This window comes from Lepisosteus oculatus, chromosome 1 (genome assembly GCF_040954835.1).
Source record: "Lepisosteus oculatus isolate fLepOcu1 chromosome 1, fLepOcu1.hap2, whole genome shotgun sequence".
Lineage (NCBI taxonomy): Eukaryota > Metazoa > Chordata > Actinopteri > Semionotiformes > Lepisosteidae > Lepisosteus > Lepisosteus oculatus.
Window position 1 is genome coordinate 58,731,419 of NC_090696.1, and position 21,005 is coordinate 58,752,423.

A 21,005-nucleotide genomic window follows, 5' to 3' on the forward strand; every position below is an offset into this window, starting at 1 on the left:
ACATCTTTGATTAACTTTTGCAATAACAGAGAGGGAACCCTACAGCTGGCATACTATAAATGTCTAGGACAAAATAACAGTGTGCATGTGTTTGTTGCTCAATATTGTGCTAAATGTTTGAGGATGGTTTACTTATAATCCAAAAACAGATGAAAACCTGAGAGGCAATTACTTTGCTTCCAAATGTACTCTTGTGCTGTCCCTGTACTGTAAATTACAGTACCCTGTAAAAGGTTCCTTAATTTGTCTTTTTCTGGTAAACCTTAAACCATGCATCCATATTCTATCTTCTTCTTCCAATTCAGAGAAATGGGGCAGCATGAGCCTGTCCTGGCAAGCAGTGGGCACAGGGCGAGGTACACTGTAAATGGGACACCAGTTCATCACAGGGCAGATATACAGCCAAGAAGCCCAGAAGCCAGTTAAATTACTAGCATGTCTTTAGACTGTGGAAAGAAATCAAAGCACCCAGAGAAAAAACACACTTTTACCAGATGTACCTTAGAAATAAAATATTATTATTAAAATGTAGGTGCAGGTGTGACCAGGAGTGTGTCTGGTCAGTACCTGGATGGGAGACTCCTGGGAAAATCTAAGGTTGCTGCTGGAAGAGATGTTAGTGGGGCCAGCAGGAGGCGCTCACCCTGCGGCTCATGCGGGTCCTAATGTCCCAGTATAGTGATGGGGACACTATACTGTAAGCAGGCGCCATCCTTCGGATGAGACGTAAAACGGAGGTCCTGACTCTCCGTGGTCATTAAAAATCCCAGGGCGTTTCTCAAAAAAAGAGTAGGGGTGTAACCCCGGCATCCTATCCAAATTTCCCAGTGGCCCTTGCCAATCATGGCCTCCTAATAATCCCCATCTATGAACTGGCTTCATTACTCTGCTCTCCTCCCCACTGATAGCTGATGTGTGGTGAGAGTTCTGGTGCACTATGGCTGCCATCGCATCATCCAGATGGATGCTGCTTGTTGGTGGTGGTGGAGGGGAGTCCCCATTACCTGTAAAGTGCTTTGAGTGGAGTGTCCAGAAAAGCGCTATATAAGTGTAAGCAATTTAATGTATTTATAAAATATTTTTTATATTTTAATAATATAAAATATAAATATAAAATATTATATTTATAATATTGCCATACGTAAATGCATGTGTGGCTTCAGAAGCCATTGCTTTGCTTTCAAAGTATACTCTGTGCTGATTATATTGAAACAGCACGGTCCCTGTGTTGTAAATTATTGTTCCTTAATTTGTCTTATTATACTTGTATAGTATAAATACTAATGGCTCTGTGCCATTTTTTAGCATTTTCAGTTCACTGATCTTTTTAGAAAAAAATCTTCAAGGAAAACGTAAACTCTATGTGCATTCTAGTACCACACACCAAGAGAGAATCTGTCCTGAATGGTTTCCAGTACGGTTGCTAAACTGAACCCCAAAGGTCTCAATCTTGCCTGCTCATGGGCAAAACGTAGCTGTATTATTGAAGTAATTTACTTCTTAAATGAGAATATTGCCAATGAATTTTGAGTGATTAGCTTTTCATTAACATGAAACAATTCTTGCAATTAACACACTTGCCCATTCTTAAATGAAAACAGTGTTTCTTCTGGAGGAAGAAGGAATGACTTTCATGTGAGCTCTAATTGACAAATGCTGTAAATGTATCTTCCCTAACACACAGGGAGACTTTGTGTGTTGTTTCATTTGCCTCCCTTACTCCCCCAAACACAGTCAAATCTTTTGAAAGACATTTAGGCAGAGCGAGGTGATACCTTCTCTTCCTCTCTCTTTTTTTTTGGCTTCAAACAGAAACTGACCTCTGACTTCGCAGAGCTTCAGCAGCAGAAGGAAGTGTTGGAGAGAGAGGTGGAGCAGATGAAACAACAGCAGGCCCAGACAGTCAGGGCAACACCAGAGCAGCCCCCTCTGACCCCTGGGCCCAAGGAAGACCCCCCTGGCCCCTCACCCAAGCACTCCGAAATGGAAATAAAACAGCTCCAGAACAAGCTAAAGGTTAGTGGATAATACTAACTTGCTACAGCAGTACCATAATGTGGTGGTGTCATAAAACTTCTTTTAGCTGGACCTCATTTCAACCAATTGTTAATGTCTTCAGTTTCTTTTTTTCTTTCTTCATTATGCCACATTTTAGCCCAGTCTGACCGTTTTACCCATTTTAACCAGATACTAGTAGTGCTTGTAGGAAATTATTTTTTACTGTACATGACGGAAGCTTCTGACTGAAGACTCAAACTTTATGAATGTTTCAGCAGAAAAAGCACAAGGATATATACAGTTCTGTATATCTAGTTTTTCATTACACTGTTTGTAATTCTATTTTTCTTTTGTACATTACATGTTTGCTTATATTTGACAATCAAATGTGGTTTTCAGTCTTGGAAATTAAAGGAAATAATTTATGAAAATAATTATATTTGTTTAAGTAAAGTAAGTACTGTATACACTGTAGTATAACGTCTACCAGCATCTGGAATTCTGCAGGATGGATCCGGCACCACGCTTCCACCCAAAGGTCAGTCAAATCACACGTTTAATAGTGGTGGAAAACGCTGTCTCAGGCATCGTTCCAGAATATCCCATACATCCCATAAATGCTCCTTTGGGTTCAGGTCTGCTGACTGAGAAGGCCATGACATACAGTATGGATAACATCAGTGTCATGCTCATCAAACCCCTGGGCAACCATATGTGCTCTGTGGGTCAAAGCAATTTAAATCATGCTAAAACACCAAGGATGACTCACCAGACCATATCACATTTCTCCACTACTTGGTAGTCTATTGCCTGTGCTCTTTGCACCATTGGATTCAGAAATGTGCATTACCACCGTTGTGATGAGTTGTTTTTGTACTGCAACCCAACTTGGGTATCATGCTCTTTAGAGAGCAGAGTTCATGATGGACCATTTTAGAGTCTGTGACGGACCATTTTTGATTAAATTGGCTTTTCTTACCCAACGTTCAGGTGCTCGTCTGTTTTGTCCTCTACTTCACACAATCATGGAGTGTGCCCTTCTGCCCACTGTTGCATTTTTGCTGTTTATGTCTTTTCCACTGAGTTCCATGCTGACATCCTCTTAGACATTGTTGCTCATAAAACATCAGTAGGTTGAACTGTTTTGGTCGCTAGATCTCCTGCCAACTAGGCCACAACAATCACCCCTCTTTAAAAATCACAGCTGAGATTTCAGATTTCAGCCACGCCACCCATAATTAAAGGCGAACAGTCCTGTACAGCATTTTTAATACATGACCCTAACCATGCTGGGATGTTAGCTGCTTAATTTACACATGGGCCACTCCTGCGTTGAAGCCCTTAATTACATTATTCCTTGTGTCCCTCATTAATCCAGGTTTTCCTATTTTTGTTCACTGCCTATAACTAGAGAACACCTTCAGGAATTTTACAACAATTGCTGTGAAATATCTACTCGAGTTTTAATGTTTAATTGATAACTTGAATATTAAAAACAAAAACTCTAAAACAAATAGTCTCTTTACACACTTTATATTTGCATTTGGGTCATGTGAGACAAAAAGTTCATTTGGGGTAGCAAGCAAAAGGATCTTAATTCAAGAATTGTGAAAAAGTAGATTTTTACACATCCCAGAGACAAGGATCAAAATGGTAAAACAATTCTAAATTGAAATACAGTAGCTCTAATAAAAGTTAAAAATAGTCCAACACGTACAATTTTATATACACACATACTGTATATATAGTACACTCAGGGAACAAAACAAAGTGACAAAATAATTAATCACACAAAAGCACAGGACTTTTGCAGAGTTAAACTCTAGATCAGTAAGCACTTTTGGAGCTCACTTATACTGTATAAACAGCAAGCTCCACCCATGTCTGATTTCCTATAGTCAAAAATATTTGAACAGGTGTTTAGTCTTTTTAATAACACATGCAAGCCTACCTGGAAATCTATGATTTACAGTGCCTATAGAAAATCTACACCACCCTTGAACTTTTTCACATTTTATTGTGTTACAGCATGGAACCATGATGCATTTAACTGAGTGAGAATGTTTGCCACTCATCAACACAAAGCACTCTAAAATGTCAAAGTAAAAACAAATCCAGACATTCTACTAAATTAATTAAAAATAAAAAAACAAAATAATTGAATGCATAAGTATTCACCCCCTTGATTTGACGCACCTAAATTACCTCTGAAGTAACCAACTCTCTGCTCCAAGTCACATAATTACTTGACTGAGTCCACCTGTGTGCTGTTGAGGTGTTTCACACAATTTCGGAATACATACACCTGTGTCTGGGAGCTTCCCCACTTAGTGCATTTCCAAGGAAACACTGCACCATGAAGGCCAAGGGACATTCCAAGCATATCCCAGACAAGGTTCTTGAAAAATACCATTCAGGGCAAGGATATTAGAAAAGTTCCAAGGCATTGAATATACCTCGAAGCACAGTGAAGTCCATCATTAAAAAGATGAGAAAATATGGAACAACTGTGAATCTGCCCAGAACTGTCCATCCTCCAAAACTGAGTGTCCGAGCAAGAAGAGCCGTATTAAGAGAAGCCAACGAGAGGCCTACGGCAACTCTAAAGGAGTTACAGCCCTCCACGACAGAGATGGGAGAAATTGTGCATGAGACAACAATAGCACGCACACTTCATATATCTGGCTTGTACGTAAGGGTGGCAAGAAGAAAGCCTTTGTTGAAAAAAACTCATATCACATCTCAGCTGGAGTTTGCCCAAAAGCTTGTTAGAGACTTTGTTTGGCGCAAACCTCGCACAGCACAACACACTGAGAACCCCACCCCTACAGTGAAGCATGGTGGTGGCAGCAGCATGCTTTGGGGATGCTTCTCTGCCGCAGGGACTGGAAAACTCATAAAGATAGAAAGAAAAGTGAATGGAGCTAAATACAGAAAAATCCTGGAGGAAATTGGCTGCAATCTGAAAGAGCACTGGGACTTGAGAGACGATTCATCTTCCAACAAGACAAAAACCCAAAATGTACAGCAAAAGCCACACTAGAGTGGCTTAAAACCATAAGGTAAATGTCCTGGAGTGGCCCAGTCAAAGCCCAGACCTCAATCCAATTGAGCATCTGTGGAATCACTTAACAATTGGTGTTCACAAACGATCCCCATCCAACTTGATGGAGCTTGTGCAGTTTTGCCAAGAAGAATGGGAAAAATTCCAGCGTCAAGATGTGCAACGCTGATAGAGACTTACCCAAAGAGACTCACACCTCTAATTGCTGCCAAAGGTGGTCCTATGAAGTATTAACTCTGTGGGAGGGGGGTGTATACTTACGGATTCAATTGTTGTTGTTGTTTTTAATTAATTTAATAAAATGTTTGGATTTTTTTTAATATGACATTATAGAATACTTTGTGTTGATGAGTGGCAAAAATTCTCAGTTAAATACATCATGGTTCCATGCTGTAACACAAGAAAATGTGAAAAAGTCCAAGGGGGGTGTAGATTTTCACTTACCTTACACTTGTTTCTATGCATTTTGTTAGAAACAAGTTATGTGTTTTTATATTTACTACATTGACTATAATTGAGGGAATCCAGTCTTCCGCACTTTAAAGTTGTGCTGTCTTAAGGCTTGTGCTCAAATTCACTGAAACAAACTCCTTGGATTAATTAGGATGGCAGTTTGTGTGTTTTGTTGCATTTGTAAGTGCTTACATACAGTAGGTTCTGAAGGATAATGCTGTAAATGATCCCAGCAAGTCTGACATTTAATTACAGTAATTACTTCATATGCTCATGTTACTTTTTTGTGCTTACACAAATAGTAACACATAACGCATAACACACACAGTATCAAGTCAACAGCATAAACTGTTTAGTGAACTGGTTACCTGGCTTTTCAAGGTTCCTAGACTGTCCTTATCCAAATAAGTAGATGAGTCCAAGGGGATTTGGCTCTGGGATTTGTAATGACCACAGAGAGTCAGGACCTCGGTAATCCAAAGAACGGTACCTTTTTACAGTATAGTGTCCACGTCACTGTACTGGGACATTAGGACTCACAGACTGCAGGGTGAGCACCCCCTGGTGGCCCCACTGACACCTCTTCTCATGAGGTCTCTCATCCAGGCTCGCACCTGCTTAGCTTCAGTGGGTTGTCAGTTGTGAGTTGCAGGGTTATATGGCTGTCATCTGTTCAATGACATTGTCCCTCTCAGGATGCTGCTAGTTTGGCTGACAACTCCTTCCTCCTTTGAGACAGTACACCTGTTTCAGTCTCTGAAGCTCTTATATAATCAAATACAGAATTTTCTTAATTAGTTTTACAACACATTGGAGCTGCTAGAGCATTTTTGCAACTAACTCAAGGTTAAACAAGTACAGTGCATGATAAAGATATTCATTGTGTGCATAATGATCTTACATCATGTACTGTACTGTATATTTTTTGGTCAGGTTTTGCCCTGTAGGACAAATTCAACATTGGATATGGATTTTTCTTCCAGGTCAGGTTTTATGGTGAAGGAGGAGGAAGGACAAGTAATATGAGACCAACTGAAAACTGTATTTTTCTACACTTCACGATAGAAGGTTGTATTGATTGCAAGTCCCCAATTCCTGAAGAAGTCTGTTCATACATGCCCGTATCCATATCCAGAACTTAGGTAGCATAGTTATTCAAGCCAATAGGACGCCTTCTCTCCATCGAAAGAAAGAGCAACACAGGGGAGTTGTATGTCGGTCATAATGTGAACATTATCACCCTCTAATAAAGCGTGTCTGATCATTGCAAACAAATTTGTTCATATAGACCTCCAGCTTGCTTAACACCACCTTGGCATCTCGGCAAATTAGTGAGATGGGCTGAAAGCTTGCATAAAGTGTGGGACATTTTCTTTTTTTATAATAGGCATATAACACTGGTATTAACATAGTTTTGAAAATAACTTCTCTCCAAATGTATCATAACAACCAAAAGAGTACCTAAAAAACTTCACAAAAAGCATGAAAAGTCCAATTAAATTTGGATATAAAGCCAAGAGATGTACTTGTTGCCTCCTTTAGCTGTGGAAGATATAGGTGTATCCAGCACAGCTGCCTCTGCAGGAGTAAGATGAGTCAAATGAAGAAATGGCAGAAACCTCCTACATTTTCGCTGATCATATTGAATGTCCAGAATCTAAGATGTAGAATAAAGCTTGGCAAATGTGGCTTTTATCTGGACAGAATCTGCCAGTAATTCCTCCTGTGCTGACATAATTACAAGTATCTCTATGCTGGTAAGTGGCTGTGGTGACAACTATTGAAATAATAATGTCGCTTAAATCTACTTATAAGAATTGGCACAATGTCTGAGCAATAAATCTGATTCTAATAAGGATATTTTCTATTGCATAAAATATGAGGGTGATTGACCGAGCCACAGGTAATATCGAGACATTCCTTTAGTATTGCTTGACACTGCGTCCTGTAGTAGCATCATATTTAAACTGTCTGGTATGGTGATCTGATAGTGACATGTGACATCTGTATTTAAAACAAAAATCATAAGAACACAAGAAAGGCTGCAAGCAAGAAGAGGCCATTTGGCCCATCTTGCCTGTTTGGCAGTTAGTGGTGTATTGATCCAAGGATCTCATCCAGGCATTTCCAACCAGAGCCAAAAATCGGGGATCATCTTCAACAATGTGGTCAGGTAGCTGGCTCCATACTTTCTTTACCCTCTGATTAAAGAAGTGCCTCCATTAGAGCTCTGTGGTTTGTGTTTGGGAGGCAAAAAATATAGCCAGTTCTGGAGTGTGATGTATTCCTTGCTGAAAAAGAGGAAATTCATGCCATATATCTTCTAAACAAAGATCAAACAACTCTTTCTATTTAGATCTATCAAATATTTGATTCATGATAGCATTCCTATCTACAGCATACCCATAATAATAGCAAAGTCAATGAGATCCAACATTGTACAAAGGTTTTTTGTACAGGATGTTAAAAATTTGACTATGTAAGAATATAAACTAAAAAAAACATTTTTCCTGAAATTCATTTTCATATAAACCAGTCTCCCTGACATCAGCATAGACTTTTTTTTAATTAGTTTGCAATATAATTAAAACCCCTTTTGTTTTATTTTCTCTATAAATGCTTCTCCTGATGCTTGCTTCTCAGCAAATCTTCCAGTGTCTTTTTGTTTGCTAGTGAGATTTCTTTATCAAGGCAGTATCTGTTTCTCCTTTGAAAACACAAATCTAGACAGCTAACACTTTTGTTAGAAGAACTGAGCCTGCAGACAATCTACAACAACATACACAGAAACTTTAGTCATGCTCATCAAAAGCAAATCCATTGTCAGTAAGGGAATGACATCTAGAATGAAAACAGATAGAAGCTGTGCCATTGTGGCCACTCTTCCCAAACAGCACTCAAAACAAGAATCCCCTCCAAAGAGAAAACCCCTTGGAGGAGAGGAGACCCTCCCCCCTCAGCTGGGAATTCCTCCTCCTCTTCCCACCCCTCCCTTTCTTGGATCTACTGTATGGCAGCACTGCTGTCAAAACACAGTGCTCTTCCCTCCACACTCCTGTCAACAAGCATCAAAGTATTCTGTCCCCCTGTAAGAAAACATAAGTAAATTCACAAATAATCAAAGCGGAATACAAAGAGCAGGTCAGTCTGAGGGTGAGAGAAAGGGTTAAAAGATTAAAAGTGAAAAATAAAACAACAAAATAAGGTCAGAAGGATCTCATACAACCAAGGATTGATTACTTCAGCTCACAGTCGTCTTAAGAAGTGAAAAGAAACATTAAAGGGTTTCATAGTGTTCACCCCTTCCAAGAACATAGGATCATCCCTTATGTTCTGGTGAACTTATCTGCCATCTGCACCAAGGTGAACAGATTCTTTCTTACAGCTTGGCAACTTTAGACACTGAGGGTTACAGAAGGCAAGGCTGGAGCCTTCACTCTTCTAAGTGATGTCCTCCCTCCTGCAAAGAGCAACTGTGCATCAGCTGTGAGCTGATGTTGGACTGTAATCAGGATGGAGATGCAGCATGAATCCCTCCGCTGACTGAGCAGGGTTAGCCTGCTGTTCCTCAAAAAAAGCTGTCCGGCTTTGTACCAAAGAAATAAACACCTGGGACATGTGGAAGAGTTACTTCCACAAAACCTGTATAGCAGCTTGATGATAAACATCTCTGTGCCAAAAGTGGGAACAACATTTTTTTTCTGCTATCTTATTGGGCCCTGTATCTTCTAGTAAGCATGAGATTCAAAGGTTGTGTCTCAATCCAGATACTTAGCACTCCAGACTTTCCAAATTAGCCACACTTGTCTTCAAGGCATTCAAATTACTCCACCATTGTCACAATTTGAGAGGTCACTATTGCCATCTTTACTTTCACAATCTGTGATTGCTAATGCGGTCCACTGCAGCAGATTAGCCATTTGAGACAGTTCTGGAGAGTCAAGGTTTTTTTTCAATTTCTTCCTTCTTGGAGAGGAGGCTGGGGATGAATCCATTTTCTTTTGTGCTGCTGCCATCCACACACTTCAGAAGTAAAAGTCCACACAAATAAAAGGAGGAGACAACAAAAAAAAATAATTAAAAAGGGTTGGTCATGTCACGCTGTTGTACTGGAATGCTGGTGAAGCGATGTGTTCATTGTGCTAATCATCCCTTAATTCTTCTTCTTCTTACATCTATACTTGTATAACTAACACATTTATAACACATTTATCTTTGTATTTTTTCCCCGCAGTTGTCTACAAGATTTAAAAAATGTGTCCATAACACCTAGGTCTACTGTATGATTACCTTCAAGCCCTTTAAAGATTGAATCCACTCTTGAGCTCACTAGTATTTATGTTGGATCATTGCTGGGGGTCATTTCAGGCAATGCTATCTGGGCACCAACATGGACTTGGTTGATGCTTTTCTTGCTCCTACTAGGGAATCTTTTACTTTGAAGATTCAAATTAATATTTGTCTGACTTTACAGTATGTATCTGATTTATTCGCCATCTCAGTTTTTGCATTTTCAATGTAATATGCATAGTATTTCTTCTGAACACAATGCTTTTGCTCGTACGTAAGGCCTACGGTACTGGCTCAAATGCCTGTGCAGAGCATTGGGTGACAGCTTTATTTACATACTGTAGTTCAACTGTTCTGTTTCAATTGTACAGCCAGTCATCCTAAAGTACAATAAAATGTTTGCAAAGTCTGTTTCAAATATTGCATCAGCTTTACTATTTAAATTAATTTATTAATGAGAAGTGTCTTGACTTAAGATTGTCTGAATAATCATATACAGTAACCTTTTTATCTTGATATAATCTTGATATAAACAGAATGCTTTTTTAGTTAACTCTGGTTCTTTTCCTCTGGTTGCCTTTGTTTAGAGAATTCTTGCTCTTGTGGTTGAGGGGTTGGGCTGGTAGTTGTACATTGACATAACAGGGCTCTGAGGCCATTGCCTGTACCAGATTTTAAATTCTTTGACTGCAGGTTGCTGAAATTATTTATATCTTTACTCTAGCAAACATGCTTGTATGTAGACCATCCAAGGAGAATTTATTTTTTGTTCTTTTGCTACTGCTGGAGTCTGAGTTTACAAGGGGAGATGGGGAGATTTTGGGATATCCATGCTGATTCTCCTCACTCTTCTTTTTTGGCATTATTATGTTATTTTCTAAATTGTTTTGGCTTTAATTGGTGGATGTTTTCCCCTAACAGCAAAGATCACATAGATCACGTGTTATCCTTCGGATGAGACGTAAAACCGAGGTCCTGACTCTCTGTGGTCATTAAAAATCCCAGGGTGTTTCTTGAAAAGAGTAGGGGTGTTACCCCGGTATCCTGGCCAAATTTCCTAATCATGGCCTCCTAATAATCTCCATCTATGTATTGGCTTCATTACTCTGTTCTCCTCCCCACTGATAGCTGATGTTTCGTGAGCGTTCTGGCGCGCTATGGCTGCCGTCGCATCATCTAGGTGGATGCTGCACATTGGTGGTGGTGGAGGGGAGTCCCCATTACGTGTAAAGCACTTTGAGTGGAGTGTCCAGAAAAGCGCTATATACGTGTAAGCAATTATTATTATTATTATTATTATTATTATTATTATTATTATTATTATTATTATTAGGAACTTCGAGCTGGTTACTCAGATCATCTAACCATTTGCTTTGATCTGTAGGTTCTAGTATGTACTTACTATCATTTGCATATTAAGTAAGTTCTGCAACATCAAGTGTTTGAAGCAGATATATTTTTCCCAGTTTACATTCTCCTATCGGTGGTCCTCAGCCAATTAGTATTAAGGGGCTCCATTGTGTTTTACAAATACACCATTGGTGAAATTGTATATTGATTTAGCTCCGATTTTATCACCAGCGAAAAACTGACAAGTCTCATTTACATGTCATTACCTCTTGTAACAGCCATCTTTCTTTCATGAAATCTCTTGGACATAATCCTGAACGTAGATAGAGGGTTCCTGTTGTATCTGTTCATTTACTTGCCTTCAAGCAATGTACTGACTGCTGCCAGGTCAGCGTTTTTTGGGAAGCTAATAGAAGAGGGGAAAAGTAATCCTAGCACCCTTTTTTCCACAATTCATCATCTCTTAAATCTAGTTAAGAACACCACTCTTGAAGAATCTACAGACCAATGCAATTGATTTTCTGAATTTCTCATTCTTAAAATTGATAACATCAGAAGTCATTCAATCAGAAGATGGTGTCTTGTGACTGCACTTTGAAATTCAGTTTCAAGTTTAGTCTCAAGCATCTCAGTTTTTAGAGTTCCATGCAGTCTGTCCTCAGCACTATCTAAAATGGGAAAAAAAACATAGCACAGATTCCTTGATTCCAATTCCGTGTGTCTTGGTTTGTTTACATTGTGTAATCCTGTGTCCTGTAATCTTATATCTTTCGTTCTGGCTGGTCCTTTGTAGTAATCCCAATTATTAACCAATGTTACCAACTTGAACAGAAATTCTTTACTCTGTCTTCTCTCTTGGAGAGGTATCAGCGGCACCACTGGGGACATGGTCTGCTCTAATGAAATGTGTGGCTCCTCCAGCTGTCAGCACTTGTGGTGTTAGCTGATCCTGTCATCTGCTTCTTGGGGACGTTCTATCTACCATGGGTGCAGCCTCCATTTTGCAACGAGAGACACAACCCGTTTTGTTGAGACAGACAGGATTCTAGTGTGCCCACATGCCTTTGAGGTGTCTGGACATGCGGTGCTACCAATTTGTGGGGGGAGGAAATGGGTGTTCACACCCCTTTGGTGCCCAGGTCAGTCATGTTCATGGGGACAGGGCCTGAAAGTATTTATTACATATTATTATTATTATTATTATTATTATTATTATTATTATTATTATTATTATTATTATTATTAACACAAACATAGCTAAGTGTTCTGCTTTTGCTTTTGCAGTCCAGTCCTTGGAGCCACTGTGAGATTTAATTTAACTGGTGGTACCTGTACAGGGAGAATTATGAAAGATAAGAGCTGAATTGGACCAGTGGTGGGAATAACTTAAGAGTCAACTTTAGATGATTGAGCAAAGAGCAGTCTTATATTATAGTACCAGAAATAGCTAAATACTGTATTACTGTACTTGCTTAAAAGAAAGATCACAGAATATTATCACAGTAAAATACCCAATTGCTTCTGACTTGATTTATTTTTCTCACCTGTCTTTAAAACTGTAAATGTGGTCCTTTATTTTCTTGAGTGATAAGGGATATCAGTACACAGAATGAAAGAAATCAAATGGAGCAAATAACCCTTGGTTTTGGAATGAATACAATCCTTGTACCAGTTCCAACATGTAACTGGATGCCTAAACAAATATGAATACAGAACTTGCAACATTGAGGTATAAATACTGTGTACTGAAGTATTTTGATCCAGCTGTAATGTACCAAAGGGTTGAATGTCTCCCAATCAATGAAAATAATAAAATTTGTTAAATCAAGGAATCACTTGGCAGAGTAAGACTGGGTGCTCTAAGCAACTATAACATGGATTTTGTCGAATCTTATCTTCAGTGTGGATGTGTGGTACGAGGTGCTTCATAATAAACTTTAGAAGGTACCTTCTGTAGGTTGTCTGAAAATAAAAGGTGAATCTCTGTGGATTTTATCCCATACTGCCTTTATCGTTAAAAATTGGTAAACAACTAAAATGTTCACAGAAATTAGAAAGAAAAAATTTGAGACAGTTAATGTACCATTCCTCTTTCTTATCCACGGAGTAGACTAGTCTCCCACCCTGCCAGAGTTCGTTTGTGAGCTTCCTTCATTGATGAAGTTTCCGTGCTGTAAATAAGCAGAGAAACATCTTTTACAACCCAAGGCAAGGTTTTGTCTTTTAACAGTGCAGAAGTGGCTTTGGCTTTTTGTCTGTATCATTCCTGCAGATAGCCTTCACAGTCCCCCTCCGTGGGCAGAGCTGTGAAGCCAGGGGAGATGTCATCAATGTGGGCTGAATTCTACATTGTCAAATATTGTTGTTTTCGGTTTCTCTCGTTGCCCAAAGGGGATCGAGCTGTGAAGGTTAACCGGCTATAAACCCAAAGCAGAGATGTTTTTTTTTTTTAAAGAAGCAGAGTAAACGGCTATACTCCTTTGCGCCATTAATATAAGTTTTGCTCTGTGTTGTTCTCTGTGTTAACTTTTTTTTGTACACACCACTAATGCTATTATTTTGCAGAGCATTGCCATATACAGTATCATGTATATCCCTAGTTTTCATGTCCCACCCTGAGATTTCTAATCCTGTTATGAGAAAAAGAAATTAAAAATGCTACTTTTTATTGCATGGCAAACCGTATTTTATTTTCTCATCTTAAAAACCAGGAAGTAAAATGCTGTTTGCAGTGGAATTCCCCACCTAAAAGAAAACAATTAAGGTGATACATTTTTTCCTCTTTTTTTTTCTTTTGTTCTTTCAGAATGCTTCTAATGAGATAGCAAAGCACACATCTGCCAGTAAAGCCTTGAGAGCAGACTTGCAGGAGAAGGAAGAGCAGATCGGGGAACTGCAAGAGAAGTATGTCTGGTTATTTGTTGTGTTTGATGCCACCGTGTGGCAGCTCCGTCTCTGAGTTTTTGAAGCAGAACAAGAGTGGCATTTCAGATGAGAAGAGCTTTAGAGAAAATTAAAATCCAGTACAACCCACCTACATTATGTAGTACGCGTTCCACACGAATGTCATACTGTGGTGAAAATATCTTCAGAGAAAATAACTTTAATAGGTATATGAAGGCACCCACGTCTTAATCCTTCTTAGCCTTTCCATGAGCAAGAAACAAAACGTGGGTGAACTTGAAAACACAAAGTGTTGATCATTGACTGATCAAAATGATTAATAGTGTTCAGTCCTGCTATAAAGACAAGAGTTTGGTTTCCAACCTTTTTTTATTCACTGCAAAACACTTGACTTGATGCATATTTGTTTTCCTGACATACAGTAGGTGCCATCTACCAAGATGAGTACTGGAAATTGTGGAATATTGAAGTAAAAAAAGCTAGTTCTGCTTCTACTGCAAGACTTCAGGTGTCTAAAAACAGGAGAACAGCACAATGGTGTGAGGGGTAGCTGCATACAATTCTGCTTTCTCTCATTTATATACTGCACTTGTCACTGTGATTCTCGACCCCACCAGATCTTATGCATTCTTGTAAATTCCAAATTACACCATGATACAAACCTTATGTTTCCTCTTTTGACCCTGGATAAATAATGTATTTTAAAATCATGAAATCGTTATATCCTTCTTTCTCAATAATATATTTGCTATGCAGTGAAAAAACATTGTAATAAAGAATGGAGGTTTCCTTAATGACAGGTTAGCTGTGACTCGTTATTCTTGCCATGCAGGTTAGCGTAATAATGTATTAAAAAAATTCTTAAAGTACAGTCCTTAGCTTAAAGGTCAGACTGCTAGTTATGCTTAAATTAAAGCAATTCTAGTTACAGTTATATAACTTTAAATTAAATTGTCACAATTAAGAGAGATCCATCAATACAATCAGTCATTGCTTTGAAAGGGCCAAGTAACGTGTTCTGTATGCTAGATGTATGAAGGGTTGGCTTGTAACAGCAGTAAAGGACCAGAGCACAACATGTTGAAAACTGTTTCTTGTAGGCTAGGTGGCTGCAAAAAAAATCATAAATTGTTAGTTAAACAAACCAGTCACTTCATTCTTATGAATTCAAGATCTGAAACATAATCCCTAAATGCTCAATTTACTGTCCTTATCCAGTTGTTTAAAATATTTTGAGAGTGTTCAGTTGCATGGGTTATACTGTAATTCCATTAAAAAAAAGGAAAGAACATTAAATGCTTGTTAAAATATATCACAAGACCATCATAATGTGTGTGCGCTACTAAAGGCAAGCAGTTGATATGGTTGATTTCTAATTTCCTTTTTTTTTTACTGGAGGATGCATAGCCCTACAACTGGAGTGCTCTGCTCTATATCCTACATATAGTAGGATATAGTCAAAGTCTATATCCTACTTACTGTATATCAGAAAAGAATCTTATTAACAAATTCATCTTTACCACTTAAATTCTGTGTATTCATGTGTATGCTGCAGTAAGAATGTAGAACCAGGGATTTCACACAATCCTGAAATATTTAAGTACTGTACGTGAAATCCCTGGTGAAATGTTTTAGGATTAAATCCCTGATTTCACTTTCTTAGTGTGCCATGTATGACTGTATGTATTTGTGGGTGTGTAGATTCATTTATTCCCACCTCCCAGGCTGTGGAGGTCAATGGCCATTTGTCTTTTGTCTTCTGAGAACTCTCTGACCTTAACCATGATGATGCATGAATGTCTTCCCTGTATTACCTTCTTTTCTACCAGAGGGAAATAGGACCCCTTTGAAGGCCTCTGTATTCTGGAACTTTGTGAAGTCTTCCATTGCCCTTGCAAAAAGCACAGTTGCCTTACATATATTTTTGAAAATTATATCTACAATTATATTTAAAAGTGTGAATAAATGTGACACCCCTGTATTTTGAATTTCAATTAATTATTTTGTAAGCAGGATGTTATGTAGTCTGTAACATAAGTCTGTCAGTAATATTGTTTTCCTTTTTCCAGATTTATTCATGAGTATGATTAAATAAGGAAGGTGCTGTATTTGTACAGTATAAACGATCTGTCATTTCAGAGTGCTCACTGAGTATTATTAAATTAGCTCTTATAGAAAATGCAGGATTTGTTTTTTTATTTAGTATTGAGCTCACATTGACGTGTCCCACTGGAACTTTAAATCTATTTTGTAAATAAAAAAAATACTCCATTTTCATTTTTCTCCCCACAATCACTAACATAGCACTGGCAGGTTATGCTCTGAAAAGTAAAAGTTTCAGCAGGGCTTTTATAGTAAGTATAGAACCGATGAACAACTGTGCAAGAGTCAGTCCACATCTGGACATTTTGATGTAGACAAAAATGCATGTTTGAAGGCAGCTAGTATTGTTTGGTACCTTGGTAATATGGTATTACACTGGTGTAATAGACAATTAGCACAGTAAACAAATACACTTAGTCCATACAGAAAGACAAGATATTATATATCTTATTTTTTGTATTAAATTTCAGTCCCTGTGTGGAATTTAGCCTGATGGCTGTGACCTAATTTTTTTTAATTGACCAATTAATATAAAGTGAGACAGGGATAGATTATACAGGAAAAATGTTCTAAACACCCCTAAGTGCTTGGCAGAATCCAGGATGTATTTTGTGATTTATCCAACTGGTATATAAATGTATTAATTAGAAACCACGGTTGGGGCAGTGCAATGATTTGTCAATATATTGTTCAATATCAATAGTCATACCTGTGCTTTTTCTGGAAAGATTTTAGATTTCCTAGAATTGGAGATTTGTCTTCAACAACGTGTCTCTGCTTGTGGCTGAGAATCTATTATTTGAGATGCTGTTTTTTTAAACAAGAATAATTTAGAGAGTGTCATTACTGTGGTCATTCACTAGCAATGCTGCACTGAGATTCACAGTTCCACTTGCATTGCTTTGTTGTGGTTGTTTTCTTTTACACTTCCACAACGTGGATTAAACAATATATTGAAGTGTTGGAAAATAATATTTCAGTAGTTAAATAGTTAAAACATTGGTGTTTCTGTATGTCCTATTCGTTAACTCAATTTTCAAGTAGATCTATTCATTCGAATTAAAAAGGTAAAAATATATATAATTAAGTGATTAGTTCTCTATTCCTGTCTTTGTGCATTTGCATTTTATTATAATATTACATTTAGATTATTCCAAAACTTCAGAGACCATACTGTACTTCACATCTGAAATATACACTGTATATTAAAAAAAATATTGGAAACATATCGTTTTTGTAAAATTTCATAAATATAAAATCTTATTTGTTGATTATTTAGAAGGTAGAGGTCGTTTTAATCATACTAATGATATAACTGTTAAGCAGAAGCAAGTAATAAGTAGTAGAAAAGAAAAACATTTTTAAGAAGAGTATTAAAGTGCACATAGAGAAGGTTAGCTTCTTTTAAAATAGATTTCAAAGTGCACTAAGGCTTCTTTAGTCAATATCTACTGCCAAAGCTGTGCTTTATTTATGAACAAAACCATATTTCATTCGCCCTCTTGTCATAGCTTGGTTTCTTTGATCTCCAGTCTGTTGTCTTTTTAAATTTTAAATTCTTTGTTTTTACTTTATTTCCATTCAGTGTCATTCATGTCATAACATTTCCTTTATTCACCTTTTTGAATTATGTGAAATACAGTATTCAGTATTTGTAAAGTTAACATATTCAGGCTGTATAAAGTATGTATATGTTCCAATATTATACACAATAGATGTAGATTTGTAGAACGCAAATACAAGAAAAATTGAAAGTACAAAATACAAAACAAATAATACAATACAAAAAAAATCTTCAGGAGCAAAAACATCCAGATTAAATATTAGAGAATGTTTAGATGTTTAGATAAAATTCACAACCTCTCCTTTCGATCTAAAGCATTGCTCAAGCCAATAATGTGTTTTCCCTTACTGTTTTGCACTCATTGGGTCAAATGACTACTTTTTCAAAAAATTAGGATCAGAGGTCCAGTGACTCATTGCCTTTAATATGATACATTTATTCACACGTGCTAATTGAATAGAAAAGAATGCCGCATTGGTTCGTAGAATTTTTTATGTCAATGGACACTATATTAATGCTTATATTAATGCTTAGCAAGCTCTCCAGGGAAAGCCTTAAGGTATCACAACTTCTATGTTGAAAAACATGAAAAATTATGAATTAACAAGGTTATTGTCATTTGAAGTCCCACGGTTTATGCCATTTTATCCTTCCTCTTTTGTTAAATTGTTTGAAAATCATGTTTGGTACTGGCATTAGCATTCTTTCATAAGAGGAAGAAGCACTTGACAGTGCCTGTGAACGCAGGTAGGATATTGCCAGAGTCTTGAGTAAATAGAGGAGCCAGCTTTGCTCCATATGAGCTCTAAAGGTTCAATAAGTTTTTCTCATTAATGCTAAAATCCATTGGGTAACCAGGGTTCAGTCCCCTGGGCTAACCTCTCACATTTACTTAATGTCACTCTGGTAAGAGAATCTCACATTCTAATGGCATCATTCATTTTACAAAGTGTTTTACTCACATTCAGCCTGGGAAACAGAGATCTTTATATGTTTAGACATAAATAAACATATGTATTTATTGTTGACTCAAATGTGAGCTTTACAGAATGCAGCAGTCTATTTGTCTGCATCTGCATGTACATAAAATCAATGCTTGTCCAAAAAACCTAGCTTTTTTCAAGTGAAAGCAGCTGCATTTTTTAAAAGATGTGTAAACAGGTACATCCTTTAATGTTCTTTAAGTGACTTGAGTACAAGAATATTAATCAGACACGCTGCTGCAGTTTGAAATTTGAAGTGACGTTCTGTACATGTTAAACACATCTAGATAGTTGCGCAGGGACTGAATTCTCTGTTGTAATCTTTTAAAGTTGTGAAATGCCGAACAATACTTAAGCAGGCATTCGAGTGTTTTGGATTTGATGACTTTTAGAATATTAACATGTAACAAATTGTGTGGGGAGAATTCAGAAACAGCGAATGTTATCCCTTCTTATTGGCCAAGATCCAGGAAATGGTAGTTTCATATTCAAATATTTATTTTTTGTTATTAGCAGTTTCTCTTTCATTAGTGAAGTGTTAAGGCCACAGTTGTGGAATGTGTTTTGAGTACCTCATAACCTTTATTCACAGGATTTTCAGCATATATAATATTTGTGTTGCTCTAACACATCTTGATAAATTTAATGATAATCAATGCTTACAGTATATGGTATGAATTATCCTTTAATAATTGTTTAGAGTAAAAGAACATGGTTATTCAAGTTTTACAAACTATCTCTGTACAGTATATGAAATACTGTATGTAATGAGCTTAAAAAATAAAAACTATCATGTACTATTATTTTTTGGATTGTAAATCCTATTTTAACACATTTTTATACAAATCTTGGTCATTTTCTACATGAATCCACATTGTTATCATGCATTTTTTTAAATTATATATTCTGCATTTTAATGAGTGTATTATTTTCATCTGTTGAACAAATATCTATTGCAGTGAAGGAAATTAAAATATGACAGCCGACAAGTTTTAGTAATATATTTTTATTCTCTTAGGGTTTCTCGTACGGAAAGAGACATCAACATGAAGAGGCAGCTAATTGAAGATCTGAAATCCAGATTAAAGTTACTTCAGGAAAATGAAAAGACCCACAAAGACCTCATAGAAGAATTGGAGAAAAAAGTGTGTCACTCTTTTTTTTTTTGAAATATGACTTCCTAGTGACTAGTGAATGGCTTCATTATGACATACTATTCCGAATAACTAATTTGCCTCTTTTGGGACTCCTGTGGTAAACTTAAAAAAAATACAGATTTGTTCAGATATTATGAAACTTGTCTGTGCCATTAAGATTTTTGTATGGAAAATTAATACTTCATAGTTAATGTCTCTACAACCAGCTTACTGAAGCTCACCTGGATGAATAAGCTAATGTTATTTTTTTTAATAGCTAAGTGATGATTTCCCAAATTGATCAGATTGATATGAAGGGGGACTGGAGGCCATCAGAAAATAGGTGCCAGAAACGAAATAGGGAGAAAGGACAACCATCCATCCATTTTCTAACTGCTTCATCCATTTCAGAGCTGTAGGGAGGCTGGAGAATAACCCAGCAAACAATGGGATAGTTACTCCCTGGATGTGATGCCCGTCCATCACAGGGTACACACACAGCCACAAGCACACTCATATCTCCAAGTCGGAACCCATTCAGACATGGTTAGAACATGCAGATAGCAACCCAGGCCTAGAACTGAACCCATGAGCCCAGAGCTGCGAGGCAGTAATGCTAATCACTGTGCCACCATGTCACCACAAATGCACAACCAGTAACTGTTAATTGGAAGTCTTTTAAAGGAGGTAAGGGCAGGCAGTCTGGTTGAGGACCTGCAAGATCAAGGCATGTTGGTTTACAGACTCACTAAAGGTTATGGGTCAGTCAGTTTACAGACTTGTTAAAGGTTATAGCTCAGCCGGTTTAGACGCACTAAAGCTTATAGCTCAGTTGGTTTACCAAGTCACTGAGGGTTATCATTTATTTGTGAAAATCCCTGGACTGGTTTCTGACATCGGCTAATCCTCCATAGAAGGACTATTGCAGAATAGTTCCAGCACTGGGGATGCTTGTGCACCGAAAATCATTATGACTTAGAGCTGAGATCACAGAACTTAAAAAGACCAGCTGTCTTTTTAGCTAAGCGAAACACTGGTTGATATATAGATTTCATATGATTGATGATTGATTATTTTAGATCAGACTTTACAGGGGTCATTAGGAGGCTGTTATGAATGCAGATCTTCAGTAGTTTTTCAGTGGTTATTCTTTAGTTGAC

At 37.4% G+C, this 21,005-nt stretch overlaps 1 protein-coding gene across 1 annotated transcript in view; it reads left to right on the forward strand.

Moving 5' to 3' along the window:
* The window catches only part of cntln (centlein, centrosomal protein), a 192,238-nt gene that overhangs the window by 137,284 nt on the left and 33,949 nt on the right, over positions 1-21,005 (forward strand). Inside the window, exons 20-22 of the mRNA XM_069190797.1 lie at positions 1,813-2,016; positions 13,962-14,059; positions 19,728-19,854. Coding sequence (XP_069046898.1) covers positions 1,813-2,016; positions 13,962-14,059; positions 19,728-19,854 — 429 coding nt within the window. The remainder of the gene's footprint in view (positions 1-1,812; positions 2,017-13,961; positions 14,060-19,727; positions 19,855-21,005) is intronic.